General features: G+C 41.6%; 2 protein-coding genes across 4 annotated transcripts in view; one reads left to right on the top strand and one right to left on the bottom strand.

Annotated features, from left to right (window-relative positions):
* Window positions 1–582: 582 nt before the first annotated feature.
* cnga4 (cyclic nucleotide gated channel subunit alpha 4) lies at window positions 583–7,976 on the bottom strand. The gene is made up of 7 exons (XM_050048099.1): window positions 7,684–7,976; window positions 6,142–6,243; window positions 5,927–6,033; window positions 4,562–5,145; window positions 4,209–4,454; window positions 3,912–4,077; window positions 583–1,464 (listed from the first exon to the last, which is right to left on the bottom strand). Exons 1-7 carry the CDS (start codon window positions 7,833–7,835, stop codon window positions 647–649), a joined length of 2,175 nt encoding a protein of 724 aa, XP_049904056.1. The 5' UTR covers window positions 7,836–7,976; the 3' UTR covers window positions 583–646.
* A 3,786-nt stretch (window positions 7,977–11,762) lies between these two features.
* Window positions 11,763–27,225, top strand: part of fhip1b (FHF complex subunit HOOK interacting protein 1B) — a 32,834-nt gene continuing 17,371 nt past the window's right edge. For 2 of the 3 annotated variants that reach the window (XM_050048093.1, XM_050048092.1), the window contains exons 1-4: window positions 11,763–12,109; window positions 18,455–18,986; window positions 24,091–24,495; window positions 25,128–25,358. In XM_050048093.1, the coding sequence (XP_049904050.1) occupies window positions 18,858–18,986; window positions 24,091–24,495; window positions 25,128–25,358 (765 nt within the window). In that variant the 5' untranslated portion in view covers window positions 11,763–12,109; window positions 18,455–18,857. The remainder of the gene's footprint in view (window positions 12,110–18,454; window positions 18,987–24,090; window positions 24,496–25,127; window positions 25,359–27,225) is intronic. The other variant, XM_050048091.1, reaches the window with a different exon arrangement.

Raw genomic sequence — 27,225 nt, 5'->3', positions numbered from 1 at the left:
ATGTTATAAAAGAAATGTGTGTAAAAACAAATAAAAAACCTAGTATTCTCATATTTAGCCATACAGATATATGGAAACTATTAACAATCACATATCCTCTAATTAATACAGTCATTCTAATGGGAGAGTGATGTATGTAAGGGAGAAAAAACAGAAAGCCTAATTCATTTGTTTTTATTAATTAAATAGGATAATTCATCAACTCTTTGAAATTTGTAAAAATTAAACAAAAATGTTATGACATGCAAGATGTCATTGCTCAGGATGTTTCTTGCTAATTATCGTTTAATCAGTGTATTAAATTTTCATAGTTTGCTTCATCCAGAAGTCCCCTGTAATTTTGTTCTTTATAATTTTTGTTTCATGTTTTACTTACTGTTACGTTTCTCTGTTAGATAATGTCATACGTGATGATTTCATTGTTGTTATTGTCCCAGTCTTGATATGTAATATTAATGTTCTAGTTTCGACACCATGTTGTGTTTGAATGAGTCATATCTATCAGTAGAGGGGGATACAATGCTGCCATCTAGGGGTACAAAGGTGATTGTGGAAAGTGTGTCAATAAGATGTTGAGGCTTTCAATATTTTTATTATAATTAAACAGACAAAAATACACAGTTTTATTTCTTAATTATTCTCCTTTTTAGTTATTTTTGCTGTTTTTCTGCCCTTCATCTTTCTGCTCCATCTCTGAGTCTTCTTCAGCCTTTTCTCTCCCTTCTTCAGATTCTCTCTCTCCACTTGTCTCTTCTTTCTTATCTTCAGGTTCAATCTCAGCCCCGTCTCCCTTCCCAGGCCGGTCGTCTCCTTTCTCTCTGTTTTTCTCTCCACCATCTTCTTTTTTCTTCTCCTGATTATCGGGGTCTTTCAGCCCAGATTTATCTCCCTCCACCATCCTCTCCACATCTTCCTTTGTGCTTTTAGTGCTCTCTCCGTCTCCCTCTTTGGTCACATCGTTACCATCCTCTCCCTGTCCCTGTTTTTTCACCTTTGCATCTGAGCCCTCCTCCTCTCCCTCTGCCTCTTCCCGTTCCCATCCGACCTCCCCTCCCACCCCTTCACCTCTTCCCTGGGCTCTTTCTCCGCCCTCTCCATCCTCTGGCGGCTGTGTCTCCAGTGCTGCCACCTCCCACTCCAGCTGCTCCACCCTGGCCTGCATCTTGCGGTGGCTCGACTCTAATTCCACCATGAGTCGAGCTAGTTTTGTCTGCAGGACTTCCAGGTTGCTCTCGAGCCTGTTTATCTTGATTTCCACTTGCTCTGCCTCCCCCTCCTCCCCCTCTCCGCTGTCCTCCAACATGCCCATCTTGGTGAGGATCTGTCTGCCTTTCTCCTCCAGGTGACGTTTGGCTGCGGGGAACTCAGATAACACATCTGTCAGGTCTTCTTTGGACAGGCTGAAGAGGTCAGAGTAGCCGATGCTTCGGATGTTGGCAGTGCGACGGTTGCCTGACCTGTTACCTGAAAGGAAAATGTAATTTCTGTGAGATTTAAAATAAAAAAATAAACATTTTACAGTCGTGTCTCTCTGATCTGTGCTTTCCAGCCTCACTGCAGATTCCTTTTTTATTAGCCCCATCTACAGAATCTTCCCATGCTCTTTCTCTGTAACTCTAACCACAGTTACACAACTGACCTTTAATTTTAAGCTCAACTACAATCAAACTTTCCAGTCTTGAGCAGTTTTAACACAGTAAGTGCTTCATTCCTGACCGTTGGATCCTTCACTTCAGGAGTGCAGGGCTGAATGCATTAGCAAGGTCCAAAAGCAGCACAGAAAGATGTCTTTCCTCTTGGTACCAAATCATTCATGTCTGCTTGAACCATCTATACCAGTCTAGTAAAGGTCTATTCACCACCTACTGTACAGGCATTAAAGGAGTAATTCACCCTCCCATAAGAGCATTTGTATATCAGTTACTGCCCTCATGTTTAGTTGAATTAATTGAGAAAAAAATGTTTCTCTTGCATGTCTCTGCAGTGAACGAACAATCCAGAAATTGAGAACATTTGTGATGAATTTAAGTCAAAGGCGGCCGCATTTAACAACAGCAAAAATTAATCAAAACATCTGTTTACAAGCTCTCACACAGCTTGTGCAGTATAATCCAAGTCTTAATATATCCAGTCAGATGCTCAGTACATCCCAGACAGCCCTTTCTGACAGGGAACTGAACTGAAAGTGAATCTATCTCTTCAAAGCCAGACTACATTCACAACAACAGTGATTTTACAGTGTGTCAGTTTAAAACCATTTAAAACACCAAAGTCACACATTAACAAACAACTATAAAACCCTCTGTACATGGAGGGACTTTGGAATACATAGTGTCAAAGATCGAAATATAAAAGGTACATTTGCCACCTTTGCACAACTACATATTTTACTACTATATTTTTTTCAGGCACTTACAGATTACAGATTACAGAATACATACAAAAACATCTAATAGGATTTGAAATTGAGAGACAATCAACAATAGACAACTGTCTCAAAATGTGACCAAACCGAGATAACTTCATCTCCTACCTATCATCATCTATATATCATCTATATCATTAGTCTCTCCATCTTCTGAAAGTTCAATAGCTCACAAATAAATAGAAAATTAAATATAATAAGGAAAAAGAAATAGGTATTCAAATACTAGCTGACTAGATGACGTATGGGAAGAGAGCCTCGAGCAAATACACGAATGCTCAACTAATGCCAGACACCGTCTTGTATATTTTAAAACACTACACAGACTCCACTGCTCCAAGGCAAGAGTACACAACATCTATCCAAACGTGTCACCACCATGTCAAGCTACCCTTTCTCATAGCTTTGTATTGTGCCTTTGGGTTGCATCTTTTTGGTCCGCTGTCGAGTTGAAACCCACTCTTTTGAATATGAGTTAATGAGTGAGACAAGGGTAACAGATAGAGAAATAGCAGAGGTTAAAGAAATCCTGTACTTAGACTTAGTTTCCTTTTTTTAAATTTAATTTTATTTCTTTTTTCCCCTTTATTAACATTATGCACATTTAATGCACCTACATTTTGTCTTGTTTCCATATTCGTGTTCATGTTTTCCTGCATCTGTGAACTTATGATTTCAGAACTCAACATGATATATCTAATGTCATCTTTGGTTAGATAATAATACTTGTACTAAAAACAAACAATCAAGGCAGTGGTAGATCAATGATTGTATAAACATGGACAACACATCTCCACTTCCTCCTACTGTACAAAAATTAAGCCCAAATATCGCAAATATATTAGCTCCTATCTTCGTCATTCGGAGCCAGAGTCTGTAGACGTCATCCTGCCATCGGAACAATCACGAGCAACTGGCATTGGAGTGGCACACAGCGGTCAGTCATGATGCCAAGCCCTCTTTTTATAGCATTAAATAACTACTTACAACCAAACCTATAAGAAAAATGAACACCTGATTACAAACCATCTTTGGAAAAATGATTTGACCTACAACTTTGATCTTTTATATCCCATCCACTAACATAGACGGGCTGGAGTTAATGACCTATACTGCAGCCAGCCACCAGGGGGCGATGGAGATGTTTTGGCTTCACCTTTGAGGAGCTGTCAAGTTGTCCATCTTTATTATACAGTCTGTGTGGTAGACCAATCAGCAAGGAGAAATTTCTGTTTTGGTCAGTAGAGTCTGGCTTTGAAGAGAGCGAAGATAAATTTCACTTTTAGTTCTATTCAGTTCCCTCTTTGGAGAGGGCTGTCCATTTAGGAAGTACTGAACATACATCTGGATAAATGAGACTTGGATTACCCTGCACGAGTTGTGTGAGAGTTTGTAAATTGATGTTTTGATATAGTTTTATTATCGTTAAATGCAGGGGTGAAGTATTCCTTGAATAAATGCTGTATTACAATGAGGCTTGACTTACCTTTGATATTGAGGATACTAATTTCCCCAAAGAAATTTGATTCACTCAGCACAGCATACTCTGTGACCCCATCATCTGCTACAACTGCAAGTTTCCCTTCTTTGATGATGTACATTTCATGGCCCACGTCTCCTTTCCTGCAAACGTACTCTCCTGGACTGAACACCTGCAGAGACAAAAGGCGTCAGAAACCACTTTATCCTTAAACAATTCTTCTCTGAAAGCATTTGTGACACATTAGATAATATTGCATGGCCTAACTCTCTATTCTCAGACTGCCACCTTCTTCCCCCTGACCTGAGGTGTTAGTTTGAGCACCAGCTCCTCCAACAGACTCTTCTCACAGCTCTGGAAGATGGTGACTTTGGAGAGTGTGGGGAGATGAACGCTAACAGCGATCTCTGTCCTCAGGTGTACGGGCAGCTGCTGCAGGATTTCATTCTCTCGCATGATCTTCTTGTTGATGTGAAGATGCTGGTACCAGTTGTCGATACGCTGTCGAAGTTCCTTGCTAATGTGATGGCTACGCAGGTAAGCCTTCACCTGAGAGAGGAAAGGAGCCATGGAGTCATCTGCTTCATCATATCATATATATTATAGAAACTCTTAGAAGGGAGATATATTTCAGAAACTGAGGTATTTCCACTTACCAGCTCATGGTTAGGGAAGAAGACATTATCACGGTCCCTCAGACTCGTGATGACATTACCAACATTGCCAACAATCGATGCAAACACCAACACGGCAATGAGCAGGTCTGCAATCATAAACAAGTACTCCTCTTCCCTTTTTGGTAAAGGGGTGTCTCCCACTGTGGTGAAAATCTGAGCAGAGAACCAGAAGCAGTAAAAGTACTGCCGACGCATGGAGGCAAACTTCGGGTTGGTGATGTTGGGGTAAACCCAACGATCACTTCCAAAGCCGATGTAGTTGGACAGAGCAAAGTAAAGACAGGCATTCCAGTGGATCAACACAAAGATGTAGATCATGAGTTTGGAGATGCGGAAGGTGTTGGGGTAGGAGGTCCTCGTCTCCATGCGATCCAGGGCCTCGTTGAGTCGTGGCAGGCGCAGGAAGCGGTTGATCCTTACCAGCGGAGTTTGGATGCCAAAGACAAAGTAGAGGAAGTCAGTGGGCAGCAAGGAAACAAGGTCCCTTAGGAAACGTTTGGAGTGCAGGTAGTGCTTCTTCAGCTGAGTTAGGTCCTTGATCAGGATGCCCTGATCCAAGTAACCTGAAGAGGGAAGAACAAGGTTTAACAATGCAGTACACTTCATACACAGGTGCAAGGTTGTTAACTATTGAGAGGCAGAGTCCCTCCCCTTCTGGTGGACCACCATGGGACTTGAAGTCAGAAAAAATATGTACGATAGTCAACAGCAAGAGACAAATATGTTTTCATGGATTACACATATTTGTCAACTGAAAAGTCAAAATAAGTCTCAGTTTGTCGAAGTGACTGTGAAGAAACTGTTGAAGTGTAAGACTGCAAAAATATGTAATTAGAAGACCACACAAGTTGCATAAGTGAAATCACAACTTTCTCTTTGCTAAAGCTACAATGCCTGCGTGTTTTGTACCGGGATGTCTTCACACGGGCAACAGGCGTTGCTCGTTCTTTTGCTTCCCAGCTGATAAAAAGACCTGCTGTCGCCTGATAAAACATCATCATCTAGCTACCTGGTGAAGGTGACATATATTGGGCGAGACAAGACGTAGTTTACTGAGCAGTTACACAAAAACTAAAAGGCACTACATTGGGGGAAGGCTAATGAAGTTTTGGCTAACTCAAGCATGCAGGCCATGTACAATGAGATTCAGGCGCTAAGATTTGATTTTAAAAGCGACGAGTGATTTCCGACTTTCTTTTCATGAAGACATGAGGGAGGAGCTGAAAGAATAGTCTTTATTGTCTGTGGTATGATTGTTCTAGTGTTTCATTATGACTTCCATTTTATGTGACTGCATATGTGACAAACATAATTTTAATTTCAGCGTCTCAAAATAAAAGTTACCTGTGTGAACAATGATGACCATGTCAATCATATACATGAGGTCTGCCAGATAGTCCAGTGTGAGCCACACAGGCAGGTAGCTCATTGCAATTGTAGTGAAACATGTCCTGAGGAAACATAGCCAATAATGAGACAGAGTATGTCACATGATTACAGGTTATATGCTCAGATATTTTATGACTGTTTGATATTCATCATGTTCATAATGTTTGTACCTCAGAATGATGATCACCCAGTTGTACACGATGGGAAAGATCATAATCTGTAGCCAGACGTAATAAAACTGGTCTGCCGGATCAACCACCCACTCTTTCCAGCTGAGAGGGAAATGATGATTAGGGAGAGGAAAACGAAGATGATCAGTCATAATGGTGTCGATGTGACATGAGGAGAACTGTGACAGAGAAACTGTGGTTCATAGATCTCATGTCTACATGAATAATAAGCTAAATGTGAACAAAATCGGTCACAGGATGACATCTTAAACACTTAAAGGGACAGTTCACCCCAAAATCAAAAATACATGTTTTTGATTTTACCCAAAATGCTATTTATCAATCTAGACTGTTTTGGTGTGAGTTGCTGAATGTTGGAGATATCTGCCGTAGAGATGTCTGCCTTCTCTCCAATATAATGGAACTAGATGGCACTCGGCTTCGGGTGCTCAAAGCACCAAAATAGTATGTCTTAAAAACTCAACAGCAATGTCTCTTTCCAGAAATCATGACCCGGTTACTCAAGATAATCCACAGACCTTGCTGTGAGCAGTTTCATGGAGGAACTATTTTCTTTCCACTGACCGACACCCGCCAACCATAGCACCATGCAGAAGGAAGCGTGTATCTACTGCTAGCTCACCTAACACCACTGAGCTAGCTAATGTCATAGCTCAGCTGAGGAGGACGACATCAATGTTTACATCTCACCCTGTTACTAGCACAAGCCTCTTGTCCATGCACGCTTCCCCCTGCTCGGTGAAAGGGTTGGGGATTTTAGTATGGTAGAAAGAAAATAGTTCCTACATGAAACTGCTCACAACAAGGTCTGTGGATTATCTTGAGTAACCAGGTCATGATTTCTGGAAAGAGACATTGATGTTGAGCTTTTAAAACCTATTTTTTTTGCCATCTAGTTCCATCATATTGGAGGGAAGGCAGACATCTCTATGGCTGATATCACACCAAAACTATTTAGATTCATAAATAATGCTACAGGTAAAAGGAAAAATATGTATTTTTGATTTTGGGGTGAACTGTCCCTTTAAAAAAGAAAACAACATACACACACACACACGCAAACACACAAAAATTATAGTCCATGTTCGTGAAAGACATCTGTATAAACAGGATGAATATGATTTAAACTTTTCGTCAAGTGGTTCTGAATGCTTTCTTACATACATCATAAAGTAGTTATTACAACATTTAATTTTGTCCATCATACACATAAACATAAACATCTGCCTGTAATTTTCAAACTATGATTTGATTACGTTTTTTAAAATCTACTGATAAAGACAGATGCAACAACAAAATCACTTCTTTAAAAATGCTCTTAGTGCTCTCTAGTAGAGCACATTAGCATGCACAGTTTAGGACATTATTTTCTCATCGTAGAGGCTTGTTAGTTCTTGACCAACTCAGAGGCGATGAAGTCTGAATAAATGAATAAATGTCCTCACATTAATCCTAATTACCTTAAATTACTCAAACCAGATATCTAATTAACTCCATGATTACGATCCATTAATTACTCACTTAACTTTCAACTTGGAATCCACACTGGCGTTCTGTTTCCCTTCATCCTTGACTCCATCTTCTCCTTCCTCAGTTACTTTCTGCCCCCGCTGCCACCTGAACAGTCTCTGCCATTGGTTCCGTCTGATACCAACATCACCTGTTTTATCCATTCTCAAAAGTGAAGCTTCAGACTAACACATTTTTCGTAAGCATGGCCTTCTGTTTTGATCTCGTCTCCTCCTGTATGAGCGCTGCATCTTTTTGAACAACAGTTAAAATGACCTTGTTGCATCAAGCAGCACTACATGGTTCACCTGACAACAGATCAGATCTACCTGAGCACTGCTTGGTGATGCAGGTCTCCATGGAAGACAAACCACAACAGATGCCACGTGTCCTCTGGGAATTCTTCCTTCCCCTAGAAAACCAGAGAGGTCTTCCTCTGTACATCCCCGAGGCTGACGGAGATGACAAACAGTAACTGGAGTGGAGAGTCCGAACTACAGAGGATGTTTCACTGTAAATAAAAAATAATACAGAGCGCACTGTGTATTGAGTTATAGATACTCTAAGTATGTCTTTTTAGATTTTTAACCACAGAAAATATGGGCAAAATTAAATGTTGCAAAAAATAAAATAATAAAACGCATAAACATAAAATAAAATATATAGATAATTAAGTAAAAGAAAATCTTTTATTTATCGACTGCCCAGGTGACCTGCCTCGACCAGAGGAAGACTGAAGTTTCACACACTGACAGAACATTACGAAACCATTGGCAGCATTTTGACAGAACAATCCAAACTCAAGGTCTACTTGCTATTTTTTGAAAGCTTTCATGCACATCACACAGCCTTCATCAACTGACGAAGACGCTTTTGTTTCTGAGGTCGAGTTAATTTTTATGTCAGACTTTTAAAGGGGCACTCCACCTATTTTACACATGAAGTTAAATTAATTTGTCACAAGGAGTGGCCTACGAATCATCCTGTGTGACGTCTTGTTTCTCTGGAGGGAGTTTTCTTAAATTGAAATAATAACCCAGATGATGTCATATGGCATTATCTCAGCTTGAGTATGAGACTCCAACATTTTGTGGTGTTTTAGTCCTGGTTTGACGAACCCATAGGTAGAAAAAATGTTCATACTGTACAATTTGTAAACCAAGGGTTTGTTATATTGTTTTGTGGTAGATACATTGAAACTTAATGTTTCTCCACAACACTGTGGTGAAAGTCCTGTAAGGTTTAAGCACAAAAATCATTTGATAATGGTTGGGAAAAGATTATATTTTGTCTTACAATGCCCAGGTTCGGTGGCTCAGATTGTGCTGGGAAATGCTGCAATGTGAAAGTGAAAAACACCCAGGTTCAGTGCCACAAACACCTGTGGAAGTGCTGCAAAGGGTCACCAAAAAAACCTGTGTTGTAGGTTTTGAGCAGAGTCTTGCCTGCTTCACATACCGTCACCTCCCAGTGACAAAATCACCATATGTATTATGTCACTTTAGAAGTGCTGATATGATATGTATGAAACATGCACATGTATTTGTGTACATATTTGTGGTTTGCAATAATGTATAATATGAACAATTTATTCTGGTGACTGGGCTGAGTTTGATCCAATATTTGCCAGTGTTTCATCCCTACTTTGGTGCAATATTTGCTGCTGTTTTAGCCCTAGCTCAGTTCAGTATTATGTAGTGTTTTAGCCCTGGTTTGGTGTTTTAGCTCTCTAGAGTTAGTTAAGAGTTTGCCATATTTTATTCCTTTGACAGTATATATCTGCTGCTGTCATTCAATGCTAAAATGAAAATGTTAAAACAAACATGGATCCTTTCCTATAGTGTTTTTGTGTGTTAATCACTGTGATCGGCCATGTTAAGGGAAAGTTTTTAACATAAAGCTTGTGTCATAAACTGAGTGTGGGGTTTGACTTTAATGAGAGGGCATTTTGGAGGCAGGGAGGTCTTTGTTTTTGTCCACAGAGGCGTTTCTGGACATGAGGGGTCGCGCTGCTTCCCAGCATTGGATGCTTGATGGGCGTGCCACCAGGTACATGGGCAGTCTGCTCTCTTTAAAACCAAACCAAAATGTCGGGTCATTTGGAAACTTTCTCTTATATTAAGATAATATTTTCCCGACATGTGTTTCTGAAAACATATGAGGCAAGAGATCAGCCATGCAGTTGCTAAACCTGTCTTCAGATCAACAACAGTTAGTTTAGAAGCTGATTTGCATTAAGTAGCCTTGACTCAACTTTATGCAAACAAGGGTTGGACATGGTCTCTTGACACAATTTGGTCAGTAGAGGACGGTCACTCTGCTCAGGGCTGAGTTGTGGCTGGTTTTGAGGCTCATGTAACCACTGTTCATACTGTGGAGAGTTTTATTAGTAAACTGTAACTATAAAATGAAAGGATGTTTTGCTGCCTCTCACAGCAGCTGGAGTCTGAGAAAAAGTAACCTAATTCACTGGGCTGACTGCCGGCAACTTTTAAGTGGAATGTTACTCAATGTGTGAGTTGACGACGTGAATCCATCAACACACCTTACATGTCACTGTGACAACTTTGATCATTACTTTAATTTTATATGACAGACACTTTCAGTAATGACTGGATCTTAGGGTATTAACGACTTTGATTTTTTTCAGGTCGACTTATCTGTCAATGAAGTCTAAGTCGAGTCGACAAGTCATTTGATGACGTCATCACATTGACGCGGGGGAGGAAAGTGAAGTATCTCCACAAATGTGATGTGTGTCTGTCACTCTCAAGGCCCGAACATACTCGGGTGTACTATTAGCGGAGCGGACTCCGCGAGGAATGTCCGCAGTCATTCGGGCTTTCATAGTTGAGCGCACTTCTGCGTTGTAGTTTCCTGTAAAAATCCCGTGATGTGAAAAATACATGTGAGCAGTCACTGGTGAGCGGAGTGGAGTCTGTGCGGTCGTAAAATGTGAGCTTTGCGCACACAGGGCTTGCGGACATCCGCTTTGAGTCCGCGCGGACCTTCGCGGAGTCCGTTTCGCGTACGTTCAGAGGCAGCGATTGCATTCCGTACACAAGCACACAGAGAGAGAGAGAGAGAGAGAGAGAGGGAAAAAACACACGACTTGTCGACTCCTCTCGGGGGGTGTCGACTTGTGCCACTGACTCGACACGTCGACAAATCAACTTTTCTGTTAATGCCCTAGTGGATCTTCAAGTGTTTAAAAATATATATTAATTTCGTCTGGATTATGTGAACTGCATATATTCAAATCCTCACTCTGAGAAAAAAAAAGCGTTGTGGAGCTTTGTTCCTGTGGGCTACAGCAACACTAAACCCCTGAGCTTGCCTGACAGGAACCTGGTAGAGACTCTCACTGCAGCCTGTTCTATTTTGTCCTGAAAATGTCAGCGTACAGCCTCGTTCTGTGGACGATAAACGAGGTGCACACTGATAAAGGACACTGGACAGAGCAGTGAGTGGCAACAACCCCGCCCACATTTAGGAGTAAAAACTCTGGGTCTAGGTACCATGTCTGAAGGGTTAATTTTGGTTCCAAAGGTACCATATTGAAAGTGTTTGGTGGAAATGGGGCTTTAGACCGGTTCGTAATGTTGATGGGCTAATTAAGACTTAACAGGCTGTTACCTTTATTCAAATACGTTTTGCAGCTCCAGCCAGAATTTTTTTTTCTTAATGGCTCTTTTGATAGTAAAGGTTGCTGACCCCTGCCTTAGCCGAAATATAGGATGCAGCTTTATTTGAAGGTTACTACAATGGAGTGCCCCTTTAAGTTAACATATGATGAGCAAAGACATGTCAGTATCAATCACCATGACAACTATGCAAAGTGAGGAAAAAGATGGATGGTTGAAAGAGCAGGTAAAGGACTTTGAGTTGGTTTGTCAAACTTATTATTTTCAACATGAGCTAATTTAAGAACTGATCTCTCATTCTCCATCAGTTTCTTTATAACAGAGTGGTCAGTACGCAGTGTCCATTTATCAGCATGGAACCAGAACTGGGTCACATAGTTGTCTCCTGACTGCTGGCACTTGAAACCCCTCATACAGCGGAGGGGAGCAGCGTCGCTGTGGGTGTGAGTCAGAGAAGTCGTGTGGGAGGAGTCCAAGTAAGATGGCTGCGGGAAAGGGAAGAGTGTTTGAGAAATCATCAAATGGGATGTTTATCTGTCTCTAACAGGATGCACAGCAGCCCGAATGAAGGAGTGGTTAATGTGTCAGCTCCCCCGGCTCACTATGGTCTAGCTCGCCAGTTGTCTTCGGCTAACTCGCGCGCTGTTCACCCGTTTACTGCTCTGACATTGTGGAATTCATTAGCAGCTAGCCGTTAGCAACCTACGAGCGCTAACTTACTAGCAACCAGCTAGCAGGTATCCGTGGAAATCAGGAGCTCGCGACAACTGTTGAGACTCCTACAGCTATCAAAGGTGAGTAACTGTCTTATTACTGACTGCTACAGTGCTCGAACACGCTAACGTGACAAACTAAGCACATACATGGCTGTCATTTCTAAGCTAGCTAATTATCTTTGCAGCACCAACTAGCCTGCTACATCATCTCGCTATTGAAATGCATTGATTGTTGTTTTCCGGCGGACCCGAGCGTAAGCCGCTTCGGTTGGCTAATGTGAGATCTGGCGCAGGATGATGACTACAGGATCAGGTGTAAAGCCCCAGTGCTATTATGGTAACGTTAATTAAGCAATCAGTTTAAAGGCAAGGTCGTCCTGTTTGATGGTTGGGAAGTAGGTGCGCTAAGAGTCAGGCTGAAGGGGACACATGACCCAAACACTGCAGTGACTGATGGCTGACTCTGCATGACAGGATCATACCTCCATGGATAGCATCTGTGGATCTGTAAATTCAATCAGAGGGGTTGTTTTGGTCGTCAGCTGTTCCATTGTCAACAATAGCAAAAGCACTTAATTATTCATGCATGTGAATTCACCTTAAGATTGAGTCGATCACGTCTCTTTATCAAAGGCACGTTTACATAGAGTTGCACTCCAGTACTTAAACTGATGATATCATCATATAGATTTGGGTCATCTCAAGTTTAGGACTTGGTTTTGGATATCAATACACCTTAAGTATTGATTGAAATGGGTCTGTTGCACACAGTATTGAAAACTTAAGGTATGGAGAGCAACAGATGCTTGATTTGTTTTAACTTAGTCTTTACAATTCTTGCTTTAAATCAGGGGTGTCAAACTCATTTTAGTTCAGGGGCTGCATACAGCTCGATTTCATCTCACATGGGCCAGAGCAATAAAACCATCGCACAATAACCTATAAGTAACATCAGCACCAATATCTTCCTCTTTTTTGTGTAAAGAACTGCAAGTATATTCTGCAGACATCCATCTTTGTACAACACACATGAACAGCCTGAGATGTCTTAAGAAAAATAAGTGCGGTTTCAACAGGGTCTCAGTTTTTCCACATTCAGTCAGTCTACTTATCCACACATTTCCTGATACAGATTCTTCTCAACTTAAGCTGCTGACTGACAACATTTTGCACAATGTTCAATATCTTTAAACATGGTCACAGTATGTATTCATTGTTATATCAGAGAACTGTATTCTGGTCAGTGTGGAAAAGCCTCTGCAGCAGGATTTTACGTGAAACTGGCAACGCATTGTTTAACTTGCTTCTGAAACGTAGCACCTCTTGGTCTAGTCATCTAGTGGGCCAGATTGGACCCCTTCGTGGGCTGGTTCTGGCCCATGTGTCGCATGTTTGACACTTCTGCTTTAAATAATCATTTTTCTATTTTGACAAACTGAATCCAGGGTCCTCTTGCTAGCTTTTTCAGAGCTTTCTCCACATCTCACGGCTGTCATTAGCAAGGTCAATAGTGAAGCTAAAGTTTGGTTATTAGAGCTGGTATTATAAAACGATCAACAGAAAGCATCAAATGTGATAATTGATTCAGTCTCTATATGAGCAAAAATGCCAAAAGAATCACTGGTTTCAGCTTCTCCAATGTGAGTATTTGCTATTTTCATAAGTAAAAAATAAACAATCTAGAAAACATGATGCATAATAATTTGTAAGAGAGAGAGTTGAGAAAATGACAGTCTGATGCATCTGAAGATTGTTCTGTTTCACTTGGGCACAGTCACTGTCGTCTCTCATTGAGAGCGACCCTCTTAAGCAGAGCATGACAATATTTTAGTAAAACATTTTCTCAGTGTAGATGTATGTTATACAGTGTTGTACCTGATCCGTTGACTGTTAAGGCTGAAATCTCGTCTCAGAGTAAATTTGGATTATGAATTGTCTATGACATCAGAAAAAAGCAAGTTTAGAGACAACTTTTGAAGGTGGTTTTCCGAGCGGAAACATTTGTTGGTACAAGAGATCAGTGCACAGGCTGCAGGAAGTACATTACTGCATTAACAAGGAGCACACCGTCAGTCAGGTAGCTACATTCCCTGGTATGTGTTTTAAGATCGGCTTTACTATTGACTTGGCCATTAGGTGAAGTGGGAGTCTGTATCAGCTCGTATCTGTCGCAGCTGCTGCTATGAAAGCTCTCTGCGCCTGCAAACACAGAAGTGATCTGTGAAGTTTAACAGTAAAAACAGACGGGGACAGAAGTGCGAGGAACGTGCGGGAGAGAATTTGCAGAGACCTTGGAGCGCTGCCTGTTCTCACACTTGTGCACACCTGGACAATTCCTACAGAAAGCAGGCGTGGCTGTCAGGTTGTCTGCTGTAGGAAGTCTTGGAAACTAAGTAAGCTTTTCTCCTTTTTTAGTCTGAACTTTTGAGAGAGTAGCCTATATCTTGGCTTTTAGACACTGTGGTGTAAGATTATAAACAAGCTGTGTTTGATCACTAACCATTGACAAACCCTTGTCTTTATCAAGGCAGCCTCCCTTCAGTGGAATCTAGTTGAACTTTGAACTCATTTTATGAGTGTTCTTTATGGCGCTGTGTGTGTGACATGAAAATAAAACACATTTTGAATTTCCGTATGTAGGTCAGAGAGTTTTGTCTTTACTGCTGACACAGACTGGCTGATATGCATTTAAGGTAACAGTCTTTTTAGTGAATCATAGGTCAGACTGTATTTCAGCGCTTATTTTGCTGTAGATGGCTCTGTTTTGACTCTTTGTGGGTTGACGTTCTTTCCGCTTTCATGCCTGCGTATAAATTCATTTCGTGCATTTAAAGAAAAGATTGGATTTTCTCCGAGCAGCGTGACTATCATTAACTTTGACTCACCTGCTGAGAGCTGGTGAATCATTAAAAGAAGCGTGGATGTCACATTTACCTGCCTTTTCAATGCTGGTTTTGTTGAGACAGTCATACAGCTGCTGTATGAAAAATTCAATAAGGAAAAGTATGTAAGAGTGTAAATTTGTTACTCGTGTTTGTGTTTCCATGTTTTTGTGTCTAAGTGACTAATTGTGACTACAGTTTTTGAATTGGTCCAGTGTTGAGCCAGACCACTGCAGCTGGCAGGCTGTAATGTAAGTGCTTGTTTTGCCACTGACAGGCTCCGATTACCATTCTGTCTGACATTGTTATGGAAAGGATCCCTACAGAGATAGACCTTGGTATTAAAGAGTAAGATCCTTTTTGTTTCACCAGAAGCAGCCCCGACATCACCATCGCCACAGCCACCAGACTCCATTTAAATAAACAGTAATTTTAGCATGTATAGAGCCGGCATATTGTCACATCTGACTGGTTGAATCAAGGGTTTATGTAAACAAAACGAAAGTTTGTTGAGTGTTGGAGCAGTGGAAAAACGCGCCAAGGTGGTTTTTGTGTTTTTATTTTGTTACTGTCAACTTTGAATGAAGCGTGTTTTACGATTCTAAAATTACTGTTTATGTAAATAGAGTCTGGTGTGTTTGGCAATAGTGATTTCAAGGCTGTATTTGGTTAGACAAATAGATCTTACTCTTTAATAACAAGGTCTATCTCTGTAGGGATCCATTCCATCATGTTGTCAGACACTCTGTATAACAATCTGAGCCCGTCAGTGGCAAAAAGTAAGACATTAGCCCCTTTTACACTGCCAGATTTTCCGCGAATGTTGGGCCGTTTTGCAGGCAAGCTGCGAGTGTTTAGACACACAGAGCCAGATTGGTGAGTTGATCCGAGGTGCCCAGTTTTCTGCCTCATAGGGTAGTCATATCGGCGGAACCCTTTTAGTTTAAACAGAGTGAGGCGGCCTTCCGCAGCGGGAGGGGCTGTTGATGACTTGTGGGAGGAGCTGTTGATGACGCCGCATGTGCTACCTATTGGCGGTGGATAAACAGGAAACAGCTGATAGCAGAAATTAGTGAGCAGCTAGTAGCAAGAGGGAAACACAAACCTGACAGACACTGTAAAAATGAGCAACTGGGGAGACAAGGAATTGCACGCCCTCCTTGCCCTCGCAAACGAAGAGGCCATTAACCGTCAGATGACGGGGACGGTGAAGAATGGGCCGACTTCTGAGAGAATTGCCGAAGGACTGACCAGCCCCAACCTGCAGTCCTCTCACTCAATACTGGACCAGTTTCAAAAATTCTTGTTCCCATTAGTCACCTGGATACATGGCAAAGTAAGGCCCAAGTTGAAAAATACCGGACTGTCCCTTTGCCCCTTTTGAACCCAGCTAGACCAACCATAGTGGTTTTACGAATGATCTTTTATTCAAACACTTTGGAGATGAAAGCAAACACATTCACAGAAACATCTTTCAAGCTCCGTTAACCAATGCTTGTGACATCAACTTTGAACTAAACACAGTACTGAATTAAAGTGAAATCAGGTTTCTCCAGCAGAAATCTAACTTTGATAAATGAGTTTCTCTGATAGGAATACTCCAGGAAAAGCCTTTTCTTTTAAGTATCAAATAGGCCTGCTGGCTCAAAGGGGAGGTATCAGATGGAGGGTCACAGCATAAAAAGGCATCAAAACATCAAAACCACTCCTACAGCATAATCCACTTCTCCTCTGTTGATCCATCTGTTCAGTCCTTTCCAAATAATCCTCACAATAAATCACTAAATACACGACTTCCGGCAGATATTTTGGGAGCTTTTATGATGTGATAGCGGTATTAGTGTGTTTAGCTTCAGTATATTATGGAAACAGTCTGAATGTTTATCAGCCATAACAGGTTAAGAATATTTGATACTCATTTAATTTCTCGTCAAGAAAGACGACAGTAACCCTGTTGTTTAAATGCATTTAAACACAGATGCTCCTCTCTATTGGATGAGTCATCACAGCATTAACATAAAGGGTTTAGGGATGTTAATAATGATCATTGGATCAAGAATACAGTAACTGGCAATGTGCAAAGGTGGAGCAAGAGGGTTTGTGCATCCCCTGGACATTGGCTCCATGCAGGTGTTTGCTGTCAAGTTGTCACTGATTAAAATAACATGTTGGAGGTTTGAGTGTGCCCAAATAGAAGTGAGCGCCTGTTGCCTGCAACGCTTCATCAGTGTGATGGCTTCCTTTCTTTTTAATCTTTGCTCCTGTGCAATAATATGCAAAACTGATGAACCAGATGTTTTACCAACCGAGGTGCAGAGCTCACTTTATACACAACTCTGCTCTGGTCATGTAAATTCTCTTATAAGACTTAAATCTGTTGTCACGAGATCATGGCAGGCTGTTTTATGTTTACATGTGATATCAGAGTTTGTTAGCAACATTTTAAGTATGGATTACTTTTCTTTCTAGGCACTGTGCATGTAGAGCAGTGAAAAATGTTTTCTTTAACCTCACTTGTTTTTTGACCAGTTTCTTGGTTGGAGCAGGAGCTGCAATTTTGAGTGGGCGGCCATGTTTTCTATTTAAATACTTATTTTAATATGTTTGTGGGACAAAAAAGTGACAGAAGAAAAGCATGGATGTTGTGTTTTTATGATCTTCAATGATTAATCTCCCATTAACGTCGACGCAAGGACGATGCTTTACATTTGCATCCATAATTCAGGACGGACAGCTACTCCCATGTTAAGCAGAAGGTGGACTGGCTGTAGCTTTTCCACAGGAGGACTGAATGGTTTCCCTGGCAACAACATACTGTAGAGGCTGACTTATGTTTGTTTGGGAAAACACAGAAAAAAATACAGATGCTCTTCAGCACGAATGATATATTACTGAATGAATAAGTAGGACTGCCTTTTGAAAATACTGAATTCAGTTTTCTTTGTGTCTCCATTGACTTATGATTCACTGGATCAGCTGAAACACTGGTGGTTATTTCATCTGAAGAAATGTTCCTTGTTAAGTTTTGAGAAAACAGGAATCTATGACTGTTTGTTTTTCTCATGTTGCTAAAAAAGACGACATTTTATTGTGCAACCCAGGGATGCACCCGATGAGTTGACCACATGATTAATTATTCCAGCACTTGCTAGTCAGCACCAGAAATCCTATTCTTAAAATTAATATTATTTTATGCGATTGTGTTCACCCAATGTAAATGCTGTTGTAATAATCAGATATATTTTCCTAAAGAATATTGTGCAGTGTTCATAATGGCCACACATATGAGTGGCAAAGTATGACTTGGTTATTGGAGGATGTGGTTAATTATATAAAGGCTATTAAGCACGTTACATTCTCAGAGCCAAACTAACATAAATGCATAAAGATATTCAAGATATATACACGTGAGAAAAGACAACTGCATATTTATATTTTGTAGCTTTAAAATAAAGTTTTAAAAGGTCGTGAAAATATGTGACATTTGTTTTTTGGTTTACATGTTAATGTATGTGTTGTGTTGTTGTGTTTGTGTCCACAGCGCAGAGTGGCCGTCCTGACTGGCTATGGAGTGGAGTTGGCTTCAGACTGGATGACAGGGTCTACAGGGCGGACAGGGTCACACAGATTCTAACGCAGCAGCAGTGGGCTTTTTCCTCGATGTACACTGACTGGCAGTGACAGCACATTTTCAGCCGACCTCCTTCCCCTCCTTCTCTGTATTCGGATACACTTTCCCTCCCCTTCCTCCCCCTCTTCTCCCCCCTCTCCCTCCTCCTCATCCTCCTCCACCTCCTCCCTCCCACATCTTTTCCTTTTCTTCCCTCTTAATTTCTTTTTGCCCTCGGTTGCTTCAAAACTCCAACTTTTTTTTTTTTTTTTTTTTACTGGAACTTCCTCTCTCATCTTTGAGTTCCTGTGACCTGCCTCTCACTGAGTCCAGCATGAGCTGGTTGAGCAGGTTGAACCCGCGGGGTCCAGGGAGCCGGTCCGGCCGGAGTGCCGCCCCCTCCAGCCCCTGCACTGCTGACCCAGAGACATGCCTCATGGTGTTTGAGAACCACTGGAGACAGGTGAGCTGGAGACACGCCTCGTTACTTGAATTTTGATGACAGTAAATATTTTGTTTGGATGAATGTATTGTACACTTTGTGGCCTCAACCTGGATAGTAGTTTTGCTGAGTAATATTTTGCTCACCAACTCCGCACAAGTGTGAGGAGATACAGCATATTTGCTATACTCACCTTTACTGTAAAAGTAGGGATGCACCGATTTATCGGCTCGAACATCAGTATCAGCAGATATTGTCCTTGTTGACTGCCAGCGTCCTATTGGCACATAAAATGACACTCACCGATGGCAGTGGCTGATGTTTGTCCATTGTTTGGCATCAGTTTTGGGCAGGCTAAAAAGCAGAGCTCGAGACTGACAGTGCCTTGATGTCCCAGGGACAATAGAAAAAATGTTTGTGGTTAAACGGAGATCTTCCCTGGGAAGGTGGCCGGATGAAAGGACGCAGTAAACGCACTATTGGCGTGCCAGGGCATGCACTCTATTTTTCCCTGAAACCGCTGCAGTGTGAACAGTGAATCTGTGTTGAACTCAGCAGGATGAGAGCTAGTTAACGCTAGCTGTTAGCCGTTAGCAGCTGGTGGCCGCAGCTAACAACTGACAGAGGTTGCATGAAGTTACTGTATTAGGGCCTGTACACATGCCATGTCTTAAACCGCCTTGAAAACACAAGGTTGGGTACTGGGCGCTATTCTTGTGCCTTTTTTGTGCCAGCTTTCAAGAACATTGTACTGTACCAGAGCCTATGTACCTGAAATACTGGGTGCTGAGCTGATCTTCTTCCTGGCGCTGTTTATAAGGGTGTAGGCCTATTGTCTGTGTAACAGATGTAGTGCTCTGGGTAGCCCTGCAACAAAATGATCAACTTTTCCCTATTTATCATGACGGTGTCGCTCTGGTGTTTGATCGCACCTGCTGCACATCTACATTGAAAACAATGAATCTGAGGGTGCACAAAACATGTCTACAGCCCCTTATGCATTCAGGCGCTATTCAGTAGAAATAACCGTTGGGCGACGGTAAATTATAATTTTCTTATGATGTGTTCAAATGTAATCTTGTAAAACTGAATTTTTGGTGAAGTAAAAATATGTTAAAATCAGACATTGCGCTAGACTTTTTCGTCGCTGGTCATTTTGACCGTCAGGGTCATAAAAATCCGGTCATAATCTATTTTTACCGGTCATTTTAATTTTCGTTTTTAAATGAAGATAAAGATATTCAAAGACATTTAGTTTTCATTCGTTCGTTTTTAATAAATCCAACAAGCAAGTTATAAAGTGTGCATTAATAGGACATGAACGAAAAGATTAACAGACATCCACACACACGTGCCATTAGGCTTCACCCTGGACACACCGGACGGCACTAACGCGTCACTAACGCGTCCGGTGTGTCCAGGGTGTTATGCCTGTAGGCTCGGTGACACAAAATTAAAATTGTAATGAAGTGATTATGGTATTGAAAAATGTGTTCGGTTATGCACTGTTGTGTTTTTTTTTTAAATTATAAACACGGTATTTTCTCCTCACGTTTCACAGTGCGTGCTGTTGTTATTTTATTTTGAAAATTTGCCGGATTCTCTCGTCTTTTCTGTGTCCGACTTCCTGTTTGGTACGATCTGCTCGATCCAGCTTGACAGAAGCGCTCGCGGCTCCTGTGAAAAATAGACCAGACGCCGAACTGAAGCGCTGCCTCCGCGGGCGCTCCGCTCTGCTCAGCAGCCTGTGGATAGGTTACCAGATAGGTTAACATGGGCGCTGACTGAAAACTGCCTCCGCTGCTGGGCGCCGTGCCTCGGTTCCGTGTCCGGTGTGTCCAGGCCGTTATGTCAACAACGCTACATGAAGCAGATGAATGACTTTTTCTCTGCAGTGTGAAAACGGCAGCCACTTAAACCACTGACTGTGCACTCCACCGCCAAGTGGGCAGGGGTGGTAATTGCAACCGGTCAAAATGACTGACGGCCTTCAGATTTTCCGGTCATTGTTGTAAAAAAAAAAAAAAAAGGTCAATGACCGAGAATATCCGGTTAACGCGACCCCTGGTTAAAATATGTTAAAACAATATTAGAGGGGGAATTCCGACATACACAGTGAAAAAGCTTTTGAAGCAGATTTAATTTGTGTTCATTTAAAGACTGTCTCATGCTGAATGACATTAAAGCAGTTCAGTTATTCTTTTATAATGAAGTCCCAAATTACAATATTATCCAAACCACTTATTTTAAAGTATTGAGGTGGTTTAGATTTTTTTAAACAACTTATGTAAATGTATCCCCAGACTGAAGTGACTTGAGTGGATTTTTTTCATAACACTAAGGTTACAACGAACAGAATGTCCATTTAATTTAGATGTTTTCAAACTGTGAGGCGTACCTCCTCTGGGTGAGTCGTCCACTTCTCACTCCTCCTCCTCCTCTGTGTCATAACTCAGTTACATCTGAAAACACAAACATGATAAACAGATTAGATTCAGTGCAACACTTTCTGGTGATATCACCACATCTGATGTTGAGAAAAAGACACGTCCACAGTGTCAGACTTTGAAAACCTCTTATGTAACCTGTTTAGGGCTGCAACTAACATTATTTTACTGTTTTAAATAATCATTTAATCTATCCCAGATCCAGAGTTCAATGTGACCTCTTAAAATTGCTTGTTTCCTTCAACAATCCAAAGATATTCTGTTTACAATTATTATTATTAGGGTTACACCCTGCACTGTCAGTACGTTACTTAGCAGTGGTTGGCAGAACCTTCTCATGTTTTGTGTGGAGCAGCACAGACACAAAGTAAATGTTCACTTGTTGTTAACAGTAAACGATGGTGAGATCAGTTATAAAGTCAAGGCTCCTACTTTGACTTGACTTGAGTGAATGATTATCTGACAGCAAGTGTGGATGTTCACACGTTCAGTTGGCTGTGCCAGTGCTGCTGATGAGAGTGGTCAGTGTGTGTACTTTAACAGTGTGACTGGCTTCTGTCCAATCACTGACTGAGCCTTTTATAGGTTACAGAACCTTGCCACTGCCTGACCATTGAGTTTTCTTGGAGGCAATATTAGACATCTGAGTGATACTTATTGGTTTGTTGTGGTAGGCTCATGATGTGTGTGTGTGTGTGTGTGTGTGTGTGTGTGTGTAAGCTCTGCAATTGAACTCTGTCTAGAGATTCTGCATTTTGCATCGAGGCTTGCTGAATGATCAAGGAGAAGTCCATTATAGAGGAAGCAGACAGGAGTATAATAGGTGGATATGTTGCAACTGTATTGCAGCATGTTAAAGCGCTCCTACATGTCGCTACACGACTCTTAGACTGTACATAACATACACATGTTGGGGTTAGGGAGACCTGAAGCCACCTGACAATTGTCTACAATATCAATTCTCCGTGTTTTTAGAGTTTTCAGGACGAGGGTAGAGGTTTACATCTCGAGTGATTTTGTGGGAAAGTGTGTTTTTATAAAAAACAAATGTGTTGTGCAACTTTGACAGAATTGGTTCTGACTTCCAACTCATACATTTACCACAAAGTTCAAGCTGCTGAAAGACAAAGAAGAACATCTCTTATCTGCACACGCTGCTCACAGATCTGCAGCAGTCATGCTGACTGATACATGTTGGGAAACCTCTTAATTGTCAGTTCAAATTTTACACCACAGTTACAGCTTTGTTACATTTTATCTTCAAGAAATACGTGTTGCAGTTCCAGGAGTTACTTTTATTTTACTTATTTTAGATTTTAGTAGATTACATACAATTACTTTAACAGTAAATGTTCATATAAAACCTATTTAACACATCTTCTGCACATTAAAAGAAGTAAATATTTCCAGATGTGACAGTGCATCACATCCAACCTCCATGACAACAGGCTGTCTTCACAGCAGCCATTTTGACTTGTCATGGAAGGAAAACACAGGTGTCACTATTAACATTAGCAATGGCTGCGTTATCAGCACGAGGCCCAGTTTGCTATGACACTGTGTCAGAAATCACTCCCTTATTCACTCATTCACTCCTCCCTATCAGGCTTGGGAAGTATTGCTATATGCATACCTTCCTGACATTTCACCAGGGTGTACGGTATATGACGGCATTTGTGTTGCCACAGCAGATACCAACACATCAGTGGGCTGAACAGAGATGACATATTGAATAAAATCATGTGGCTAATTAACTGCTTTTGAAGTTTTAAGTCATCTCGTGATAATACTCAGAATAGGCATACTTTTTTTTTTCTTTGACCCTGTCCTGTAACGTTATGCCCACCACTTGCAGTCGCCATCTTTCTAAGCTCAGCTACCTGGTCCACCAGTAGAGACTGACCTCTGGTGGCAGGTGCTGTGCACTACAACACCTCAAGACAGCATCTCCGTATCGGTTTAATAGAAAGAGGAGCATCTGTGTTTTTGACAGTAGTGAAAGTCATACCTTTTGGGATTTCTAAATACCCCGGTATACTGTAATACCTGGATACCACCCAAGCATACTCGCTATAGAACAAACACTTATGGGTTTACTCAATAGTGAGCATTAAAGTGAGATTATGAATCATCATTTTGGGGTCATCTCTGACAGGTGGAGTATGGCACAACTGTAATTTTCACATTGCATTATGGGTATTGTTAGCAAAAATAGTGCACATGCCATGGAAATCATTTCTTCCTGCCACTGTTTGAATTTTTGAGGGCAGTACATAGAGTATAGATTTCACACTCAGACACTTGACTCTTGAATAAAATGGCAGACAGTAAATAAAGTGGTTTTGAAGGCAGCCAATGTAACAGTAAGCCACAAAGGATACCCTGAAACTGAAGCAGCTAAGTGGAATCCTGCTATTATTTACACCTGCGCATTTCCGACTGTGACATGTCAAAACATCCAGATTAATCAACCAGTCCAATAACCCCGCTGTCGTATGCATACTGAATTCCAAACTCATTCAGAGATGAGCTGAAATGCATGTCGGTGGTCGAGCTTTGATTCTCTGCACCAACCCGATTAAGCCCGACACACACCTTTGTAACTTTTTAACCCCTCATACAAGGACATGAGTGTTAAGAGTTAAACATTACATGAAAACACTGTCCCTTCCATCCAGGTCTCTTGGGTGCTGGAGCAGCACGAGCCTTCATCCTCCAGCGATGACCTGACAGCAGTGAGGAATCACACCGACCAGATGTTATGTCTACTGGCAGAGGAGCGGCCTGCAGAGAGCCCGGAGGGTGGCGCAGGCGTGGCACCCATGGGCCCCATACTGGAGCTGGTGGTCACCGAGAACATTCTGGAGTGCCTGGTTCAGTGGCACCTCTGCCGCGGCCTGGACCCAGACAGCCAGGGGGCGCTGCTCAAGCTGTTTGAGATGCTCATCGGCCAGTCCCAGCAGCCTCTGCTGCAGCACACAGCCGTCCTCCACCCTCTGCTGAGGCTGCTGGGAGCCTGCGCCGACCCAGAACTTGGGTGTCCTTCAGCTCTGGAAAACAGCCTGGTGCTGCTGCTCAACCAGGTACAGTCACCTGCAGTCTGTAGACTTCTCGAATTTGTACACAGTTATCTGATTAGATCAACATTACACAGATTTTTTTGTCTTGCCAGTCAGAAAGGAGCTCGACTTTGATTTGAGTCGTGTCGCTAGGCAACTCCAGAAATTCCAGTAGCACACTTCAGAGGGACGTTTTCACAGCAGGAAGTTTACCTTATTAATTTAGCTGCAATATGCATATAAAAAGGCAAAAGGAAGGAACGTGTTAAATTTGGATGAAATGGTAGATAAGCTGTTAATTTTATATGAGCTCTGCACTAAAATGTCATTACCTGAATTATGGAATAATTCTCTTTTACTGCACACCACACAGTTTTACTGTCTGCATGTCAGTTTTGGACAGTTTTTCTTTTTCTCGGTTTCTGTCTTAAAATTAAACTTGTGTAAAATTATTCTTTTAAGGGTGAAAAGTATCCCCGCGATCAGACGGCAACCTATTAGAGTGATTAAACACTTCATTCTACGAGTTTTATCTCCTGACTGTTAAAACCAACTCGCCCAGAGTGGAGAAGACTCAACTTTGGCTCAGCAATCGAAATGTGTGCCCTATGTTTATGTTTAATATCCTGTCTTGTATTTCTGTTATTCCCCTCCAGGTCTGTGTGTCCATGGCCCGGCAGCCTGTGGTTCTGGAGATGTTGTTCCGGGCGGCACCGGCTCAGCAGGGCTCCACCAATCTCCTCATCTTCTCCCTCCTCGTGCCGTTCATCCACCGAGACGGAGCCATCGGACAGCAGGCCCGAGACGCGCTACTGCTGGTCATGGCGGCCTCGGCGAGCAACGAGGCCGTGGCACGTTACATCGCTGAGAACTCCTACTTCTGCCCGGTGAGTGATGGTGCCCATGAAAACTATGTCATCGTGGAACATGTTGTGTTTTAGACGTTGAGGGGGGTTTTGGTAGAGGATGTGGTTACAGATGGTACTGAATTTGGACCTGCGTCTGTCTCATGTGCTTATGCAGGTTTTCTTCCTGTCCTAAGGTTTCTTACATTTTGTTATGTGTTAAGGTTTTTGGGGGGATTTTTATCACTCTAACTCACATCTGTTGGTTTTCTGGGTCTGATTGTTGACATATGGGATCTGTAGCTCATGATCTAAAGTGCATGGCACAAGCGCATTTAGGGAGTGTCCAACTCCATTTTGCCAGCTAAATGGTTCAGAATCTGGGTGCAAATTAAGGCACAAGGGTCCCTCAATTAATCATTGGTTGGTTTTGTGAGTGTTATCCTGGCGCATTGCTATTTACATTGTGGATTCAGCAAATTGGAAAATCATACAGTTTTCTACGTAGAGTAATACAGTAGGAGCAGTTATGTCACTACAGCAAAATATCTTGGGACATTTAGGCAGCAAAACTAAAAACTGTAGTTGTATATTTGACAGAGGAAACAGAACTAAACCTCCAGCTTCTAAATAATCAATAGAGGTATGCAGCTCCTTAAGTGTAAATGCGAATAGCATCTCTTGTAATTGGGAGTCGTACAGCAGCTCTTCTCTGCTCTCTGCTATGTTCACAATTTAGAGAATGTCATTCATCCTCAATAATGATGTACTGTTTCGCCCAACTGCAACCCATCTGCTTGTCCCTGAATGTATAACAAGCAGAGTTTGTGAACCTGCCTTTGTAGGCGCATCTTACTATCTAAATAATGAGCCCTTTTAATAGCAGGAAAATACCGTGTCATACTGACCAGATCTCTGTTGGTCAATAGTGCAGTCACTTTCTGCTGTGTCAGAATAGCAACACACCAACAATGTGCCTGACCACACCTCATTTTAAGACCTACACACCCGTGGGCAAACAGATGGGTGCAAGTACATTTACTGCTTACACAACATGGGCGCTGGCTGTGAAAAGGACAACTGCGTCAGTCTGAAACTAGCAATAACAGTTAGCAGCCCGCCTTGTGCTGGGTTTAAGATATTGTCTGTGATATCAGGCTGTAACTATAGTGTAGAGTATATTCAGTCATTTTCTGAACTTGGAAGTTAAGTTTAAGGATGATTCTACTTTACCATGGCCACAGTGATGAGGTTCAAGGTTGTTGTCTATTTTTCTTTTTTAAGACAAACGGCACAACTTGTCATTTATTACTGCAATCTTATTTCCCACCTGGTTTGGGTGTCACTGTTTTGGCATACTGTTGATAGCTGAACCTTCAAATCTAACTTTAACCCAAACCCTTTAGACAGCCAGTGAGGTAAAAAAGTCTCTATTCATATTCAAGCCTTCATTAATGATCTTGTTCAATTGTTAATAATCCCAAAAGTAGGGCAGCGATCCGATCATGTGGGTTTGATGGTTTATGAATATCAAGTTTATCCACTAAGTAAAAAATTTCACCGAGTTCCGTTTAAGGAGAAACACTTGAAAATGTAGAAACATGTAGTTTTTAATTTTCTTCTATGTTATATGTACACAGTCTAAAGCCTTTTTATTCCACTCTTAGCTGACCCAACCGTAGTTCACATTCCCATGCAATGATATCAAACTGAACTCTGTTATTTATAGTCAGCTTCAGCTCTAAGAGAAGAGGCCCATCAGTATTATATACACATGAATATGACCTACAGTACTCTTGAATGATGGGAGAGTTGAGGACCACTTATAATGTGGGATCATGGCTTGCCTTTTGACACAGCTTTTAGAAAGAGTTGTGTGTGAATGTGTAATTCTGATGCATCGGTGATG

This window comes from Epinephelus moara, chromosome 7 (assembly GCF_006386435.1).
Source record: "Epinephelus moara isolate mb chromosome 7, YSFRI_EMoa_1.0, whole genome shotgun sequence".
NCBI lineage: Eukaryota > Metazoa > Chordata > Actinopteri > Perciformes > Serranidae > Epinephelus > Epinephelus moara.
This window is presented reverse-complemented; position numbering and strand designations above follow the sequence as displayed.

Bases quoted from the DNA above. Each gene is read 5' to 3' on its own strand.
- cnga4 (XM_050048099.1), bottom strand. From the start codon at position 7,835: ATGGATAAAACAGGTGATGTTGGTATCAGACGGAACCAATGGCAGAGA. The intron at 6,034-6,141 runs GTACAAACATTA...ATGTTTCCTCAG, and splicing joins TGGGTGATCATCATTCTGAG to GACATGTTTCACTACAATTG. The intron at 4,078-4,208 runs GTCAGGGGGAAG...TTGTCTCTGCAG, and splicing joins TGCTCAAACTAACACCTCAG to GTGTTCAGTCCAGGAGAGTA.